Genomic DNA, 15,379 nt, shown 5'->3' on the forward strand with positions numbered 1-15,379 from the left:
TGCATAAAGCGGGGTAATTTTTTAATTCTTGCCATCTCAATGGTACAATATATCTAATTTGCAATGGGGTATGATAATATGCATTGTCCAAATATCGCAAATACTTTGCAATTGTCATCAGTGCATGATTCCGATGCAATTGTTTTGTGATCTTCATTTCGATTGGCCAATGCACTGATGTTTGAGACAGTTACATTGTGAACGAGCATTAACCAGTTGGAAGGGGCTTGATTGTGACATCATAGTATACCGACGCAAAAAAACCCGTCCAGCATAAAGATTTCCTGCTGTATTTCATACCACCAAAAAGCAAAACCCTACAAAATAAGATGCAAACAAAGCAAAATTCAAAATTGCTTTAGAATGGGGGATGTCTTCCCATTTGTTATTTGTGCGCATAAATGCTGATGCAACAGTCGCAAACATCTGAACATTATACATTACCAATGCAGAGCTGGTAAAACTCAAGTTTTTGACCGTTAAATCAGTATTAACCATAACAAATGAGATGATAGTTACTCTCCAAATAATATTTCACGTGCAATACTGTATGAAACGCAAACCAGTATTGTTTGCTTCATGATTGTACAAGGTCAAGCACAATATATGCGCTATTAAATTGCATCTTATGATCGATTTGCTGGGAAATTTTTTTAGCCCTTGTGCTTAATCAATTTAATGTATCTTTGATCTTCACAACATGTGCAACTTCATTCGACTTAATTTAGTGTGTCATTTTCTCTCCTCTTACGATTTCATTATTGCTCAATATTCCTCCCAAGTAGAAAATGTCAAAAAAATTTATACCCGTCCTTCCAACATTTATTTTTAGACTAAGAAGCCACAAATATGCAGCTAAATGCAAAATACATTACCCTCTTTCTAATCAAAGTTTACTCCAGACAGTGCCATCTAGTGGTGTCTTTGGACAATCAAACAAAGGGCAGGTCATCATTTTTCTCATGACCTAGCTACAGCAATTAAAGAAAACTCATTCTGTAGTTTTACAGTGTTTTATTGCAACACAATAAATATATTTTAGACAGACTCTCAAATCACCCAATGAAAAAGAAAAAAGAGGCAAAAATACGTAATGACAAGATGAGGTATGTGATGCAGAAATTGTATTGGTTAGCACTTCATAGGTCTCCAACATCCGCAAAAATAAATTTAATAAATCATAGAGGTACGTTTTAAGGATTTCTAGCAGTTTTCATAATCTGCATTATATAAAAGCAGTAAGCATTACTGCTTACAATTCTCGAGTACATGTGTACTGTTTTGTACAAATTGCGAAAATACAATGTGCATTTTGGTACTGTAAATCACATTTAATTCACAAGAACATCATTTACATGCAATTTCGCAAGACAAGCCATTGGAGAAAATTTAGTTCTCACAAATAAACTCTTGCACACAGAAGACTTAAATAATAAATAATGATTCGCAAAAGTTACTGTATGTCTTGTGAATAAATACATCATTGTATCCACACGAAAAATAAGGTCTCGCAAACTAAAAGTGACTTGCAGTCCTACAGAAATGGTAAACAAACACTCTGATGACTTTTATCCCTAAGCTTAGTACTTATAGCATTTCAAAAAAATTATCAAATTTCACTTTAAAATGCAAACTCCATAAAAATATCAAGTTAATGCACAATACTGTACAAGTCACAGAAGCGGAAGAGATGTAAGTTTTGTATACTACAAAATTAAACTACTTTGTATCTACAAACTAATTCAAACAAAACATGCTTTCCCTACTGTACATATCTACTATATGGGAAGAAATGAATATAAAATCATTCTATAGTTCATTTTTAATTTGGCAGCACTTGGATCAGAATGTATATATCAAAGACGTGCTGTTGGTTTCCCCTTTGCAACTGACCCAGAAAAAATAGCTATTTATTAATTTAAACCTTTACCATTAATATCCAATCCATGATAACTAAATGGAAATGTTTTAGCATTAATTTAATTTTCTAAGTATTTTGATATACATTTCAAATTTTTAAAAGGGGGGGGGAGGTTGTATTGGGGAAACCGTTTGTTAAGAGAGATATCATAACTTATTGGAAACAAAGGGGGTGGGGTTCTCACTGACAAGGCAATCACCAGCATCATGTAGGTACAAAACTGACAAAAAACAAATTTCATAACAATTTCTAGTGACATTTTGTTTCTTTAAAAAAAATCATTGTGCGTATACATGTACAGTATAATTCGTAAAAAATAATGACAAAGAATGAATATATATCTGAGATCACAAAAATTCAGGTGTCAAACCTTTGTTCAACAAGAAAGGCTGGCATTTACTGCAATTAACTATTCATGCAATATTATTATACAGCCTTAAACATTAGTCACATAAATCAAAATCTCATCTCTTTAATCACTGCTTCAGCATAATAAAAACCCAGCATACTCAGACAGCTCACATCCACAGAAAACACATCAACGTATATTCCTCCTGTTTGCTATCTGTTTAATTACATGTGATATATATAGAGCCATTAAGTCAATCTCCACAAGAAGTCTTAATTAAAGTCAAACTCTTAGCACTAGGTAATAAAATGTCACCGCTCAGCACATTCTTCATACAACAGAAACTGTTAAATAAATAGTACAAACTGGAGGCCCGCCCACACACACACATGCACACACACTGAAACATCCCAGTATACTCCTGTCGCCACACAACTCTATAAGGAACAATCTCGGGGCCAACACAGTCGGATTCGCACTAACATATCTCCGTGTAGATCTGCAGTCGCTGTATTTCCAGCAGTGCAAACAGGACATTCTCTAGAATACACAGACATCTCTTGGATTGTGTTCATCTTCCCTGAGATCAATTAAAGTTGCTTCACTCACGCTGATAAATAGTCACAGAAGCATTGTCTTTTACACACAATCACGAATAGGCTTCACTGCCATACTCTCAGTGTCGTCCAATCAGATACTAGTACACAATATTACTTCATCCGTCCAGCAATCAAAGTCATTGTAGTCACCAGTCCACTACATAATTTACTGCTGGTGCAAGCTAATAGCCATATTTCTCTTCTTTAAACCACATAAAGGTCATGTAATATCTTCTTGCTCATCTATTCTCACAATTTCTCAAACATGAATGCTAAACGAATGCAAGGTGAAATATTCAAGGTCATGGCAAAGCCCTTCTGATGGAAATGCACGATGGAAGAATGAGATGCATCATTTTCCCTCATGTTGATTGGTAATGAGATACATCACAAGTGAATCTTAACCTGCACACCCCTATCACTGCGACATACAACCAATTCCTTAATAACAAGGAAGAGTCCACACATACAGGACAAGGGTGGGTTAAGTAGAACACTTTTGTAAATAAATATATATATTATATATATAATATGTGCTTTTGCTAAATAAACCTTTGGTATCAAAATGTATAGAACATGTATAAGTTAAGACACTTTAATGAGCATTGTGTTAATCCCAGCTTTGTGGTGAATTCGTGGAATACATCCGTTGAGATCTTGAAGAGGTGGTATTTTGGCTTGCATAGAAGTGGAATTGTCGTTACTGGCTGAATGCTCTCCCTTTAGTCTGGTGGATATTGAATGTCGTGTCACTCAAAACACACTTTCCACTATCATAGAAAAAAACTTTCTTCAGCTGGTTGGTACCTACAAAATAAGAACATCTCAAATATTGTATTTATTATTTTTGTTACATTACTTGAAAATTTTATGACTTCAAAAAACTTTCACATCATAATGAAGGGATTACGGTAAATGAAATCTGACGTCTTTATGACAGGAAGTCCTCCCAACCAGGATAAGCTTATTCACCAATAGATTGCCTAACCTTCGACTTTCAAATATTAATTTAAACAATATTTTATTCACTATAAGTGAATGGGATTGCGCAACAGGCATAGCCTATTTCAGCCCTCTCTTGAGTGTTCATATAGATATCTTTAATAATCAGCTATTAAACAAGATGTGTGGTCAAATCCAGTTGTGACAAAATTCCCATTGGCATTTGACCTCGACCTATCATGTAGCATTGACCTTGAACCTTCAGTTGATCTTGTATGAATTGAATAGTTCAAAAGTTATGATAATGTAACAAAAAAAAACAAAAAAAAGGTTGAGGACTGAGAGACAGACCAAGTCAATCTTGAGGTGCATTAAAAATGTAGATATGCTTGTCAATACATGTCTTCTCCTTCAGGAGCCCATTGATAACTCACATGATGAGCCAACTGGAAGCGATCAAAGATTTCACAGAGCTGCTGGGTGTAGTACTGCTTCAACACCACAAATCCCTCCAGACGGGGGTGGATTTTACGGGCACAGTCCTGGCAGTGGACGATAAACTTTTTGTCTTGTTCCAGAACAAACAAAATGTCAAAGACCTCCACCTGCAAACAAATTAAGTACAATCTGGTTAAATAAAAGAACTCCACCTGCTGACAAATCACGTACATTTTAATCAGAGTTGAAGTACAGCTAAAGTAATCATTATTTTGCGTATTTTCTGGTCTATATCTTGTGACAAACCCTTGTAATATACAGAAGAACCATTGTTTATCACTCTCTGTCAGATAATAGTTAAGGACCAATATTTCTCACATTATCACCAGTATGAGATCGACTTTACCCATGTGAGACAGCCATGTCCCATGTGAGATTTTTATGTTTCACACTGCTGCGATGTCATTTGATTGTGACTTCAAATATTTTCTAAGATTTACATTACATGGTGAAGTAAAATATTTTGTATATTGTTTTCTTTAAATTTCAATTTGATATAACTTTTCGGTGGACAACCTTGTTTTTTTTTTTTTAAGTTTACACTTACAGTGTAAACCATTTTTGTGTACGCTCTTTCTGATTGTCTAATTAGTTTTGGCATTCAAGTTCAAATAAGGATTTTGATAACTTTGATTTTCTTAAAGCACCTGACTTTATGCACTGTAACTGTGTGTGGGTAATATGTGATGAAAAATAATCCTTCATTATTTACTCGTGTGGGATAGGGAAATTCCACCTCTGGAGCAAGATTCGCTGTCTAGGACTCTGTAAAGCCCCGTCCTAGACTGCGAATCTTGTCCCCTCAGTGGAATTTCTCTATCCCACACTCCTACCAATGAAGAATTCTATTAATCTCACTCTCTTTCTCAGATAATGCAGTGAAACAGCCTTGTATCTCTCTCTTTCTATGATAACAAAGTGGGGAAATCTTGTGTCTGTCTTCCCGAGATAATATTGTGGAGAACCATGTATCTTGCTCTTTCTCCATTGAAAGAGTGGAGAACCCTGAAAGTCTCTCTTTCTCAAATCACAGAGTGGAGAACCTGTTTTCTCTCTATCTCTCCAATAACAGTGGAGAACCTGTTTTCTTCACATCTCTCCAATAACAGTGGAGAACCTGTTTTCTTCACATCTCTCCAATAACAGTGGAGAACCTGTTTTCTCTCTATCTCTCCAATAACAATGGAGAACCTGTTTTCTCTCTATCTCTCCAATAACAGTGGAGAACCTGTTTTCTCTCTATCTCTCCAATAACAATGGAGAACCTGTTTTCTCTCTATCTCTCCAATAACTGGAGAACCTGTTTTCTCTCTATCTCTCCAATAACAGTGGAGAGCCTGTTTTCTTCACATCTCTCCAATAACAGTGGAGAACCTGTTTTCTCTCTATCCCTCCAAGAGAAACAGTGGAGCCTGTTTTCTCTCTATATCTCTCCAAATGTGAAGAGCCTGTTTTCTCTCTATCTCTCCAATAACAGTGGAGAACTTGTTTTCTCTCTATCTCTTCCATAACTGGAGAACCTGTTTTCTCTCTATCTCTCCAATAACAGTGGAGAACTTGTTTTCTCTCTATCTCTTCGATAACAGTGGAGAACCTGTTTTCTCTCTATCTCTTCGATAACAGTGGAGAACCTGTTTTCTCTCTATCTCTCCAATAACAGTGGAGAACTTATTTTATCTCTATCTCTTCGATAACAGTGGAGAACCTGTTTTCTCTCTATCTCTTCGATAACTGTGGAGAACTCTTGATGGGGTGGAGAACCTAGTATATTACATTCTCTCTGTTGTATACCTCAGAAATTAAAGATAAACCCGGCCTTTACCTCACAGTCATTGCAGTAATGTGCTGCCTCATTTTCATTTCGACCATGCCATTTGACTTCTAGTCCTAGTTCCTCCACAAAGTCCAGAGTGAAGCGGATTTGTCTCAGAGAGCGCATTAGACATGACCTGCAATAACAGTATATTATTATAAGTGATGATTCACAAAAACTGTGCTCATTAATCTATCAATACAAAGCATGTAGCAGGAAATGATGATGGACAGACATGTTTATTAATAGATTTACAGACACGGGTTCCCTTGTGTATTAATAGAATAAGACACGAGATTACCTTATGTATTAATAGAATTACAGACATGGTAGCATTCCATAGTGACTACAGTGAACTAAAGAAAAACTACTAACAGTTTTATAATCTTAGGTCTGTATTACCATCTCATCTCTTTGGAAATGAAAAAAATCTCTTGGCTTGTAGTGATTTCAGACTTACTTCACTTGTTCAAAGAACTTGGGTTCCGAGACATTCAAGTTTCTGGCAATGTTCCAGGCCAGATGCACCATGGGAACTATGGATTTATAGCTCTGGAGTTTGTTCCATTCATAGCGTTCCAAGGCGAGCTGAAACTGGCGAGCATTGACAGGCCCAACATTCCAGGCAATGTTGTTACACCAGCCCTGAAAAAAATAAAGTCTTTTAGTTCATCATTGTATGCACATCAAATTAGACCAATCCTTTTTCAATAGAAAACGTTCTAGGCTTGTGCGGATTCTTTTTGTAGTTATCATATCTAAATCAGTATGATTTCATTATTTTTTGTGAACATCAAATTTTATGGTGCCAAAAAACAAATTAATCAGTACATAAGTTCTTTTCTCCTCTTAAATAAAATATTTTTTGGTCACTTAATTTCCAGTCTTATTCAACCAAGAAACAAATGAAAATTGGTGTGTACCGAATAATGATTAAACGACAATATACAGTTCTGCAGTTTATTTATAACTTGGCAAAGATTATCTATATTATTTGAAAAGAAGTTTTAATGCCATGGTTACTGGCGATACTTACAACAGCCTGAACCCAATGTACGGTTCCAGCACCGACCCACACCAGATCACCAGGCTTCTGAATGAACCGGTACACCGGAACATCCTCCTCATATAAATCTTCCAGAATCGGCCACCAGGAACCAGTCAGATAGTTCACATTGTTTCTATAAGAGATAGGAATGATGAATTCAAATGTCCAAAAGTCTGAGAATTTATTAATGACAAATATCTGAAAGGTGGGGGAAATGGGTGTTTACTAGGCACCAATCAGGTATTTCATAATTTTACTACAACATACTGGCAATAAAGCTTCTACAAGTCCATATTTTATGAATAACAAATATCTGTTGGAGGGGAGCGGAGAAAGAGTGTGAGATGTTACCATACCTTTCACAGAGGTTGTGAATGACTCCCCAGTAAGCCTCTGGTACCGCAAACCACTCGCAGTCTCCAGGCCCAATGTTGACATTCACCGAACAAAAATTGTTATTCTCCTGATGACCTACAATGTTAAAATAAAAATGTATGTCCAGTTTTCATACTCAGTACAGGTGAAGAGTTCATCAGATCTGATTTTTCATGGGCATAAAATTTCCTGGTTTTGCTTTTTAAAGAAGTTTCATTGATGCATGAAAGGGGAAGATAACGAACAGTGATCAGTCTTATAATTCCTATAAGCAATGTATGAGGAAAGTCACTTTATGTTCCTCCTTTATGAGGAAAAAATTGTTCTTGGTTGATTACTCAATTACATGAAAAAGATATAAACTACAATAGTAATCAAAGTCCAAAACTTCGTCATTCTGCTGGTGAAAAAAAGTTGCATTACCACTATTTTAGAGACCTGAGTAAATTCTAACCTGGTGTCCTTGACCCTGGAACCTTCATGTACAGCTGGACAGTGTTCATCCCTAGGATGGTGTTGCCCACATGACTCAGCAGGTTGCTGGCAGACACAACTTTTGTAAAGGCCGGTAACTTGGTCAACTCCTGAAGCTGTGGTTTCCATTTCTTCTCGTCCGATAAATCCACATTAGTACCGAACTTAATGGTCTTCTTCTTCCTCCTGCATAAATAATACAATGTAGTCTTTCATGTATATTCGATTTCATAAGCTGTACCATATCTAAACATGTCCTTTTTAACATCTCATACTTCATAAGCTTCTTTTACATCCTCGACTCTATAACCATAAACCCTTCCAAATAGTCTCAGATTTCATGTATATGTTCATTATGAATAGTGAGACAACAATAATGTAAGAATTAATTTTGGATTTATGACCCCTGTTTACCCCTTCATGTCTCAATACCTACCATTTTCTGTGTCTACACCCCCCCCCCCACCTTCCTATGTCTATACATACCCCCCCCCCCCCAAATCTTCCTGTGTCTATACACCCCCCCCCCCCCCCATCTTCCTGTGTCTATACATACCCCCCCCACCCACCCACCCACCCACACCTTCCTATGTCTATGAATCCCCCCCTCATCTTCCTGTGTCTATACATCCCCCCCCACACACACACACACCTTCCTATGTCTATGAATCCCTCCCCCCCATCTTTCTGTGTCTATACATACCCCTTTGCTCCAGAAGAAGAATTGGAATCACTGTCAGAATCCTTGTGGAGTCCTTTAGCTTTTTCATTTTCCTCCTGTAATGATCAAATAATCAACATCAACTGAAGTTTAATAACCTCACATGCATCATAACAAACATTTTACAATGGAAGCTGTTGTCACTGAGAAACACTCGTCTCTTCACAACCCATTAATGACTCGTAAATTTTCATATAATGCTTTCATTACTCTGTAAAGTATTTGAAACTTTTGTTTACATTCAGTTGAGAGACAGTAGATCTCAACCCGAGACCAAAGATCCCTACACAGAGAGACAGATAATTCCCACCCTGAGAGACAGAAGATCCCCACACAGAGAGACAGATAATTCCCACCCTGAGAGACAGAAGATCCCCACACAGAGAGACAGATAATTCCCACCCTGAGAGACAGATAATTCCCACCCTGAGAGACCGAAGATCCCCACACAGAGTGAAAGATAATTCCCACCCTGAGAGACTGAAGATCCCCACACAGAGTGACAGATAATTCCCACCCTGAGAGACAGATAATTCCCACACAGAGAAACGGTAGACATCCGCCCTGACAGACAGAAGATCCCCACCCTGACAGACAGATGATACCCACCCTGTCAGAAGATCCCCACCCTGACAGACACATGATATCCACCCTGAGAAACAGATGATACTCCCCACCCTGACAGACAGAAGATCCCCACCCTGACAGACAGATGATACCCACCCTGACAGACAGATCCCCACCCTGAGAGACAGATGATACCCACCCTGAGAGACTCCTGAAATGAGGAGGCCTGGTATTGAGCATATCTGGCTATGGTCGTCCTGCCTCGGCTACTATCACAGCGCCACAGCCGATTACCAAACAGATCGCGGTTCTCATCCGGAGCTTGTTGTTTCTGCAACAATGTCATTATATCATCAGTATCACACAATGAAAATTTTGAGTGTTAAAATTTAATTATGAGCAAATGTAAATTTATCTAGTTTCCTACTACTGTACGCAATATTATTTTAATTACTTCACTACGTTTATTCATTCACTAAATCTGAATGTAATAATAAGTATAATTCCAGATTTGGGTCATATACAGTTCAGGTTGTTTTCTAAACTAGTTTTATTATAATCATGTTCTATTTATTGATTAATGCAGAACATTATTCATAATTTGATACGTGTGAAGAAATCCCCAGTGGTTATCAATATTATCTTTATCATCAGTTTCTTCTATATCATCAGTTTCATCTATGTCATCATTATCTAGGCTGCATTGTTTACCTGAGTGCGAACCTCTACTGCATGATCTGCATTGGCCTCAACTAGACTCTTAGTAGAAAACAATCCTAGATCTGAAATCACAATGAATAAGAGTTACTCCCCTTACATCTTATACTACTGTATCAATGAAAAAAACCCAGTTTCACATGTTCCACAATCCTGTACCTAATTTAAGGGCTCCAGCTAGTCCCCTGATCACCACTACAGGCTGAGAATAACAGTACTGCTGAAGTTCTATTGAAAAAGCATCCTTTTTTGTTTCAAGCTGAAAAAGGCAAAAATAATTAAAACTTGTACACAGTACTTTGGTAAATATATATACATTCTGGTTAGAGTAGCAATAAATCCTACTGTGACTTACATATACACTGGGTGTTGGGGGATTTAAACTGTCCTTTGGGAGAGGGTAGGGAGGGGAAGGTGGACGAGGGGGGCACCTGTCTCCCAACATGCTGGTGGTTATTCCACCTTTACCTGTCAAAGAGAACAACAATTTCCAATCATGACAGAAAAAAAATCAAACAAAAGTATATCCTAATGACAAAAGCTAATCAAGGCATGAACATCATTTCCTCTTACCATAGCCTTTACATGCTGCTAGGACTTCTCTGCCCTTCATGTTGATTGAGACATTGAAGGGGGCCAGCGGCGGGGAATGGCTGCGAGGAATATTCCGTGATATCACAAGCTTTGTGTCGCTGTCACATTTCACTCGGTACTCCACCTGGGTGGGATCGATTCGTGGTTCCTTTGGACTGTTTGCGGAATGTTTACTGGGACTAGTGTTTTTCACAGAGTCATGAGAGATAGGTGCACTGTCCCGCTGACTAGATTCTGACAACTGATGAGAATTTAAAACAGGTGTATCTTCTTTCTTTATAGTAGAGCTTTGACTCTGTGTGAACTGTGCGAGTAAGTCTTCTGCAATCGAGGTAGCTAAATCGTGCCTTGAAGAGGTCAACAAGGCAGACAAGTCTGTCTCGTTTATTTCGTTTAGATGATCGGTGACAAATTTCTGTAGATCCTTTGGAAGACCCGCCTCTGAGCTGCCCTCGGGATGAACAGATGATGCTAACGGTGTTCCTGTATCACCCTGAGATTGAGTGGAGTTTTCTGGAATGTTGACATGAGGTAAGAGTCCTGATGATGTGATGGGCGAGGACAGGGGCATACCATTGAGAAGGTCTGCTGACCTTTGACCTGGGTCTGTTGCACGTTGCTGCTGCACCTTCAGTTGATACTGTTGGTATCGCATCATCTGGTGATGTAAATTCTGCAGCTGTTGTCTCTGGCCAGGGTTGAGGCTCGCCTACAGAAAAAAAATCATGTGCGTCATTGCATGTGGCATTACTTCATATCTGTGTTGTAAAAAAAAAATGTTAATGATGAGACGAAAAACTCCACATCTCTGTACGCTGCACCATTCAGAATACCTCAAGTACTATGGCCAAGTTCAAATGTGGCTAAATTGACCTTTGCGTCATATATGACCATGACATCATAGTCTTAAAGTTTAAACTTTAATTTTACGACAATTAAGAAACATCATAGCCTGGGCATCAACCTTTTAATTCACCTCACCATGTAGCGTATATTCTATTCAACATTAGAGTTGGGACAGACAGAACAATAACAAAATTTCCTCAGTCTTCAATCTACAATGTACAGGGCATACAACTTCAACTATCACATACACAATCTTTCCACAGAAGTCCATGTTTTTACCTCATTCTGTTGAAGATGATGGAAAAGCTGCATCTGTTGAGGAGTGAGAGGGGGAGGAGCTGGCAACTCAATGGCCTCAGAAGATGGCTACAAGGATATAAAATCAAAAGTACACACGGTAATTCTAACAGCAATTATTCTACAGAATTCAGAGTTAGGTGTCCTTCAAATATGCAAAAAAAAAAAAAAAAAGAGAGAGAGAAAATAATGAACTAAAATCTTACCCTTTTGAGATTCTTCTTTTTGGCCATTGGGTCATCTGAGAGCATGACCCCTGGGTTGACAGGTGACAAGGTATTCTGCTGAACTCCCATTGGCTGAGAATGAAGCATGGCATTCTTTCCCATTGGATGCTGTAAAATATGTCATATATCAGAGCACTGTGAAATTTTTCATCATACTGCTAGAAAACATAGGTATCGTAAAATTTACACCATACATTAGACATAGCTTCTGACCTGTGCAATTTTTATAAAAACCTAATCCTTTCAAGTGTATATTTTAAAAAAAAATGAAAAAAATCTACCTACTCATGAATTCAACAAAGCTTGCATGATTTCTTAAAAAATTACCCAGTTATTTTATCAATACAGTAGTAAATGCCAGGGTCATTTTCCTAAAAAAAAATCTGGACTAGGATCAAGTGTATGCCTTACCTGTGTGATGGCTCCCTGACCTTGCCGAGAGGTCAGTTCTGCAGGAATAGGCAGTGCCCAAGCTTCCTCGATGCTCGGCAATTTCTTCTGCCTGAAAAACCAACAATATATTAACTCCATTTCAAAGACCTCAGACTCCCTCTGTCACACTGCGTTCATAATTCAGTGCAGTAGTAGTCTTCCTTTCTCCACCACAATGCACCATTCTTGCATATCATGATCAACTTTCGTCAACAACAACAAATGTGTAAAGGTGTGATCCAAAGTGAATTACTAACTTTTAAAATCATTTCAATAGGTGCACCCCACACACTAGAGGGGCGCTTGCATGTTACTGGTGCGGAATTCATTTGAATGACTTCCTTATTCAGAGTGTACTGATACCGGTAGTTCTAATATTTTGTTACAGTATATGTATTTTTACCAAGCAAATTCTGCTGGTTGTTCATTTATGTAATTTTGCTGGCTGTAAACCTTCAGTTTTATCATATACTCTCAAGTGAAGAGTGAGATTTATACTATTTTTACATGTGGGTCATGTTAACCCTTTAATTTTCATGTGCACAAATTAGTTAGTGATTCTTACATCTGACTGTGTCCACCCCTGTACTATATAGAAATTACTCTTACTGTGCCCATCCCATTACTATATAGAAATGACTCTTACTGTGTCCACCCCTGTACTATAGAAATGACGCTTACTGTGCCCATCGCTGTACTATAGAAATGACTCTTACTGTGTCCACCCCTGTACTATAGAAATGACGCTTACTGTGTCCACCCCTGTACTATATAGAAATGACACTATGTGCCCACCCCTGTACTATAGAAATGACGCTTACTGTGCCCATCCCTGTACTATAGAAATGACTCTTACTGTGCCCACCCCTGTACTATAGAAATGACGCTTACTTTGTCCACCCCTGTACTATATAGAAATGACACTTACTGTGCCCACCCCAGTGCTATTAAAATGACACTTGCTGTGCCCACCACTGTAGTATAGAATTGAATACAGCTTTTAATGTCTCCACCTATGTATTAAAGTACTTCTTGTGCCCACCCATAGTTGTACTTACGAATTTTAAATACTTACTTGGTCTGAAGATGTTGTACAGCAATACTGTCTAAATGCTGCTGTAGATACTTGATTTTTGTTGACAAATTTGAATTAAGTCCTCCTACCAATGAAAAGTAATTCTTTGCTATTATTCAGAACAACTGTACCATGCTAAATTCTATTCTTTTAAGCCTTGTTTTCAAACAACATAACATTTTCTATCTGAAAATAAAATGTACACTACGAAAGTATCACATTTTATTATTTTGTATTTGCGCTACCTTCACAAGGATTCATCTCCTTGCTTATTCCCTTTAACCATCACATATTTGAAGTACACGTTCAGAAATTTAAAATCACAGAGAAGACAAGTTTGGTACTGGTACATTAAACCTGCTGCAGTATTTATTTCTACTGTTCTGGGATAACAACCACAGTCATACTAACTTTCCCAGGATGCAGTATTTATTTCTACTGTTCTGGGATAACAACCACAGTCATACTAACTTTCCCAGGATGCAGTATTTATTTCTACTGTTCGGGATAACAACCACAGTCATACTAACTTTCCCAGGATGGATAACAACCTGAGAAAAATGAGAGGAGTTGAAGGTTCTGACCTTTTTGTCGTGTGGCATTGATGTAACAGGCCAGTGCGTCCTTCGGCTGGTCACAATTCTCGTAGAGAATTCCCAGATCTGTCCAGGCGGCAGTGTGTGTCTTATCCAACTGTACAGCACAGATATAGGCCTGGAGTGCATCCATAGGCTGGTTCTGCTGTTGGTAGAGTACTCTACAACAAAATCAACCAACACTGTAAAATCTATGACATAATCAACTAACACTGTAAAATCTACAACATAATCAACTAACATTGTCAAATCTACAACATAATCAACTAACATTGTCAAATCTACATCATCATCAACTAACATTGTTAAATCTACATCATCATCATCTAACATTGTTAAATCTACATCATCATCAACTAACATTGAAACATCTACAACATAATCAACTAACATTGTCAAATCTACAACATAATCAACTAACATTGAAACATCTACAACATAATCAACTAACATTGAATCATCTACAACATAATCAACTAACACTGTAAAATCTACAACATAATCAACTAACATTGAAACATCTACAACATAATCAACTAACATTGAAACATCTACAACATAATCAACTAACATTGAATCATCTACAACATAATCAACTAACACTGTAAAATCTACAACAAAATCAACTAACATTGTCAAATCTACAACATAATCAACTAACACTGTAAAATCTACAACATCATCAACTAACATTGTTAAATCTACATCATCATCAACTAACATTGTTAAATCTACATCATCATCAACTAACATTGTTAAATCTACATCATCATCAACTAACATTGAAACATCTACAACATAATCAACTAACACTGTCAAATCTACAACATAATCAACTAACATTGAAACATCTACAACATAATCAAATAACATTGAAACATCTACAACATAATCACAATGTTGTAAAATCTACATCATCCCATAATGTTGTAAAGTCTATAACAAATGTATATGTATGTTACATGTTTGCAACAGAACAGTATTTCTATTAAATGTATAAAGCAACTTTATATCCCTCAATCAGAATGGAAAGTAATCAAATGAAACAAAACTACAATGTTTTCAAACCAGTTGAAACCCCATCCCATTTAATACCCTATTCACACAAACAAAAAGACATGTCATCTTAAAATTATCATAATTATCACAGAAAAATGTCCCCTACACTTCAGTGAAATGTCACTATCAACATGGCAACTTTAATTTATGTTTCTATATTCCTAATCAAAATACGATGAAGTGACATTTACTAACATCTATATTGTTGAATCCAATCCAAAATAACAAC

At 37.2% G+C, this 15,379-nt stretch overlaps 1 protein-coding gene and 1 long non-coding RNA gene across 5 annotated transcripts in view; both read right to left on the reverse strand.

The window, feature by feature from the left end:
• Positions 1-997: 997 nt before the first annotated feature.
• The window catches only part of LOC125660422 (histone demethylase UTY-like), a 50,594-nt gene continuing 36,212 nt past the window's right edge, over positions 998-15,379 (reverse strand). For all 4 annotated transcript variants that reach the window (XM_048892246.2, XM_048892247.2, XM_048892249.2 and 1 more), the window contains 18 exons: positions 14,080-14,252; positions 13,496-13,580; positions 12,400-12,490; positions 11,968-12,096; positions 11,744-11,830; positions 10,598-11,327; positions 10,380-10,492; positions 10,184-10,283; positions 10,019-10,089; positions 9,507-9,638; positions 8,723-8,796; positions 8,000-8,205; positions 7,527-7,641; positions 7,159-7,303; positions 6,583-6,767; positions 6,132-6,258; positions 4,246-4,416; positions 998-3,676 (listed from right to left, as the gene is read on the reverse strand). In XM_048892246.2, the coding sequence (XP_048748203.1) occupies positions 3,662-3,676; positions 4,246-4,416; positions 6,132-6,258; positions 6,583-6,767; positions 7,159-7,303; positions 7,527-7,641; positions 8,000-8,205; positions 8,723-8,796; positions 9,507-9,638; positions 10,019-10,089; positions 10,184-10,283; positions 10,380-10,492; positions 10,598-11,327; positions 11,744-11,830; positions 11,968-12,096; positions 12,400-12,490; positions 13,496-13,580; positions 14,080-14,252 (2,749 nt within the window). In that variant the 3' untranslated portion in view covers positions 998-3,661. The remainder of the gene's footprint in view (positions 3,677-4,245; positions 4,417-6,131; positions 6,259-6,582; positions 6,768-7,158; positions 7,304-7,526; positions 7,642-7,999; positions 8,206-8,722; positions 8,797-9,506; positions 9,639-10,018; positions 10,090-10,183; positions 10,284-10,379; positions 10,493-10,597; positions 11,328-11,743; positions 11,831-11,967; positions 12,097-12,399; positions 12,491-13,495; positions 13,581-14,079; positions 14,253-15,379) is intronic.
• LOC125660426 (uncharacterized) lies at positions 5,430-6,101 on the reverse strand. The gene is made up of 2 exons (XR_008798699.1): positions 5,904-6,101; positions 5,430-5,646 (listed from the first exon to the last, which is right to left on the reverse strand). It is a non-coding gene; the product is annotated as an uncharacterized LOC125660426 (long non-coding RNA).

Source organism: Ostrea edulis, chromosome 9 (assembly GCF_947568905.1).
Source record: "Ostrea edulis chromosome 9, xbOstEdul1.1, whole genome shotgun sequence".
NCBI lineage: Eukaryota > Metazoa > Mollusca > Bivalvia > Ostreida > Ostreidae > Ostrea > Ostrea edulis.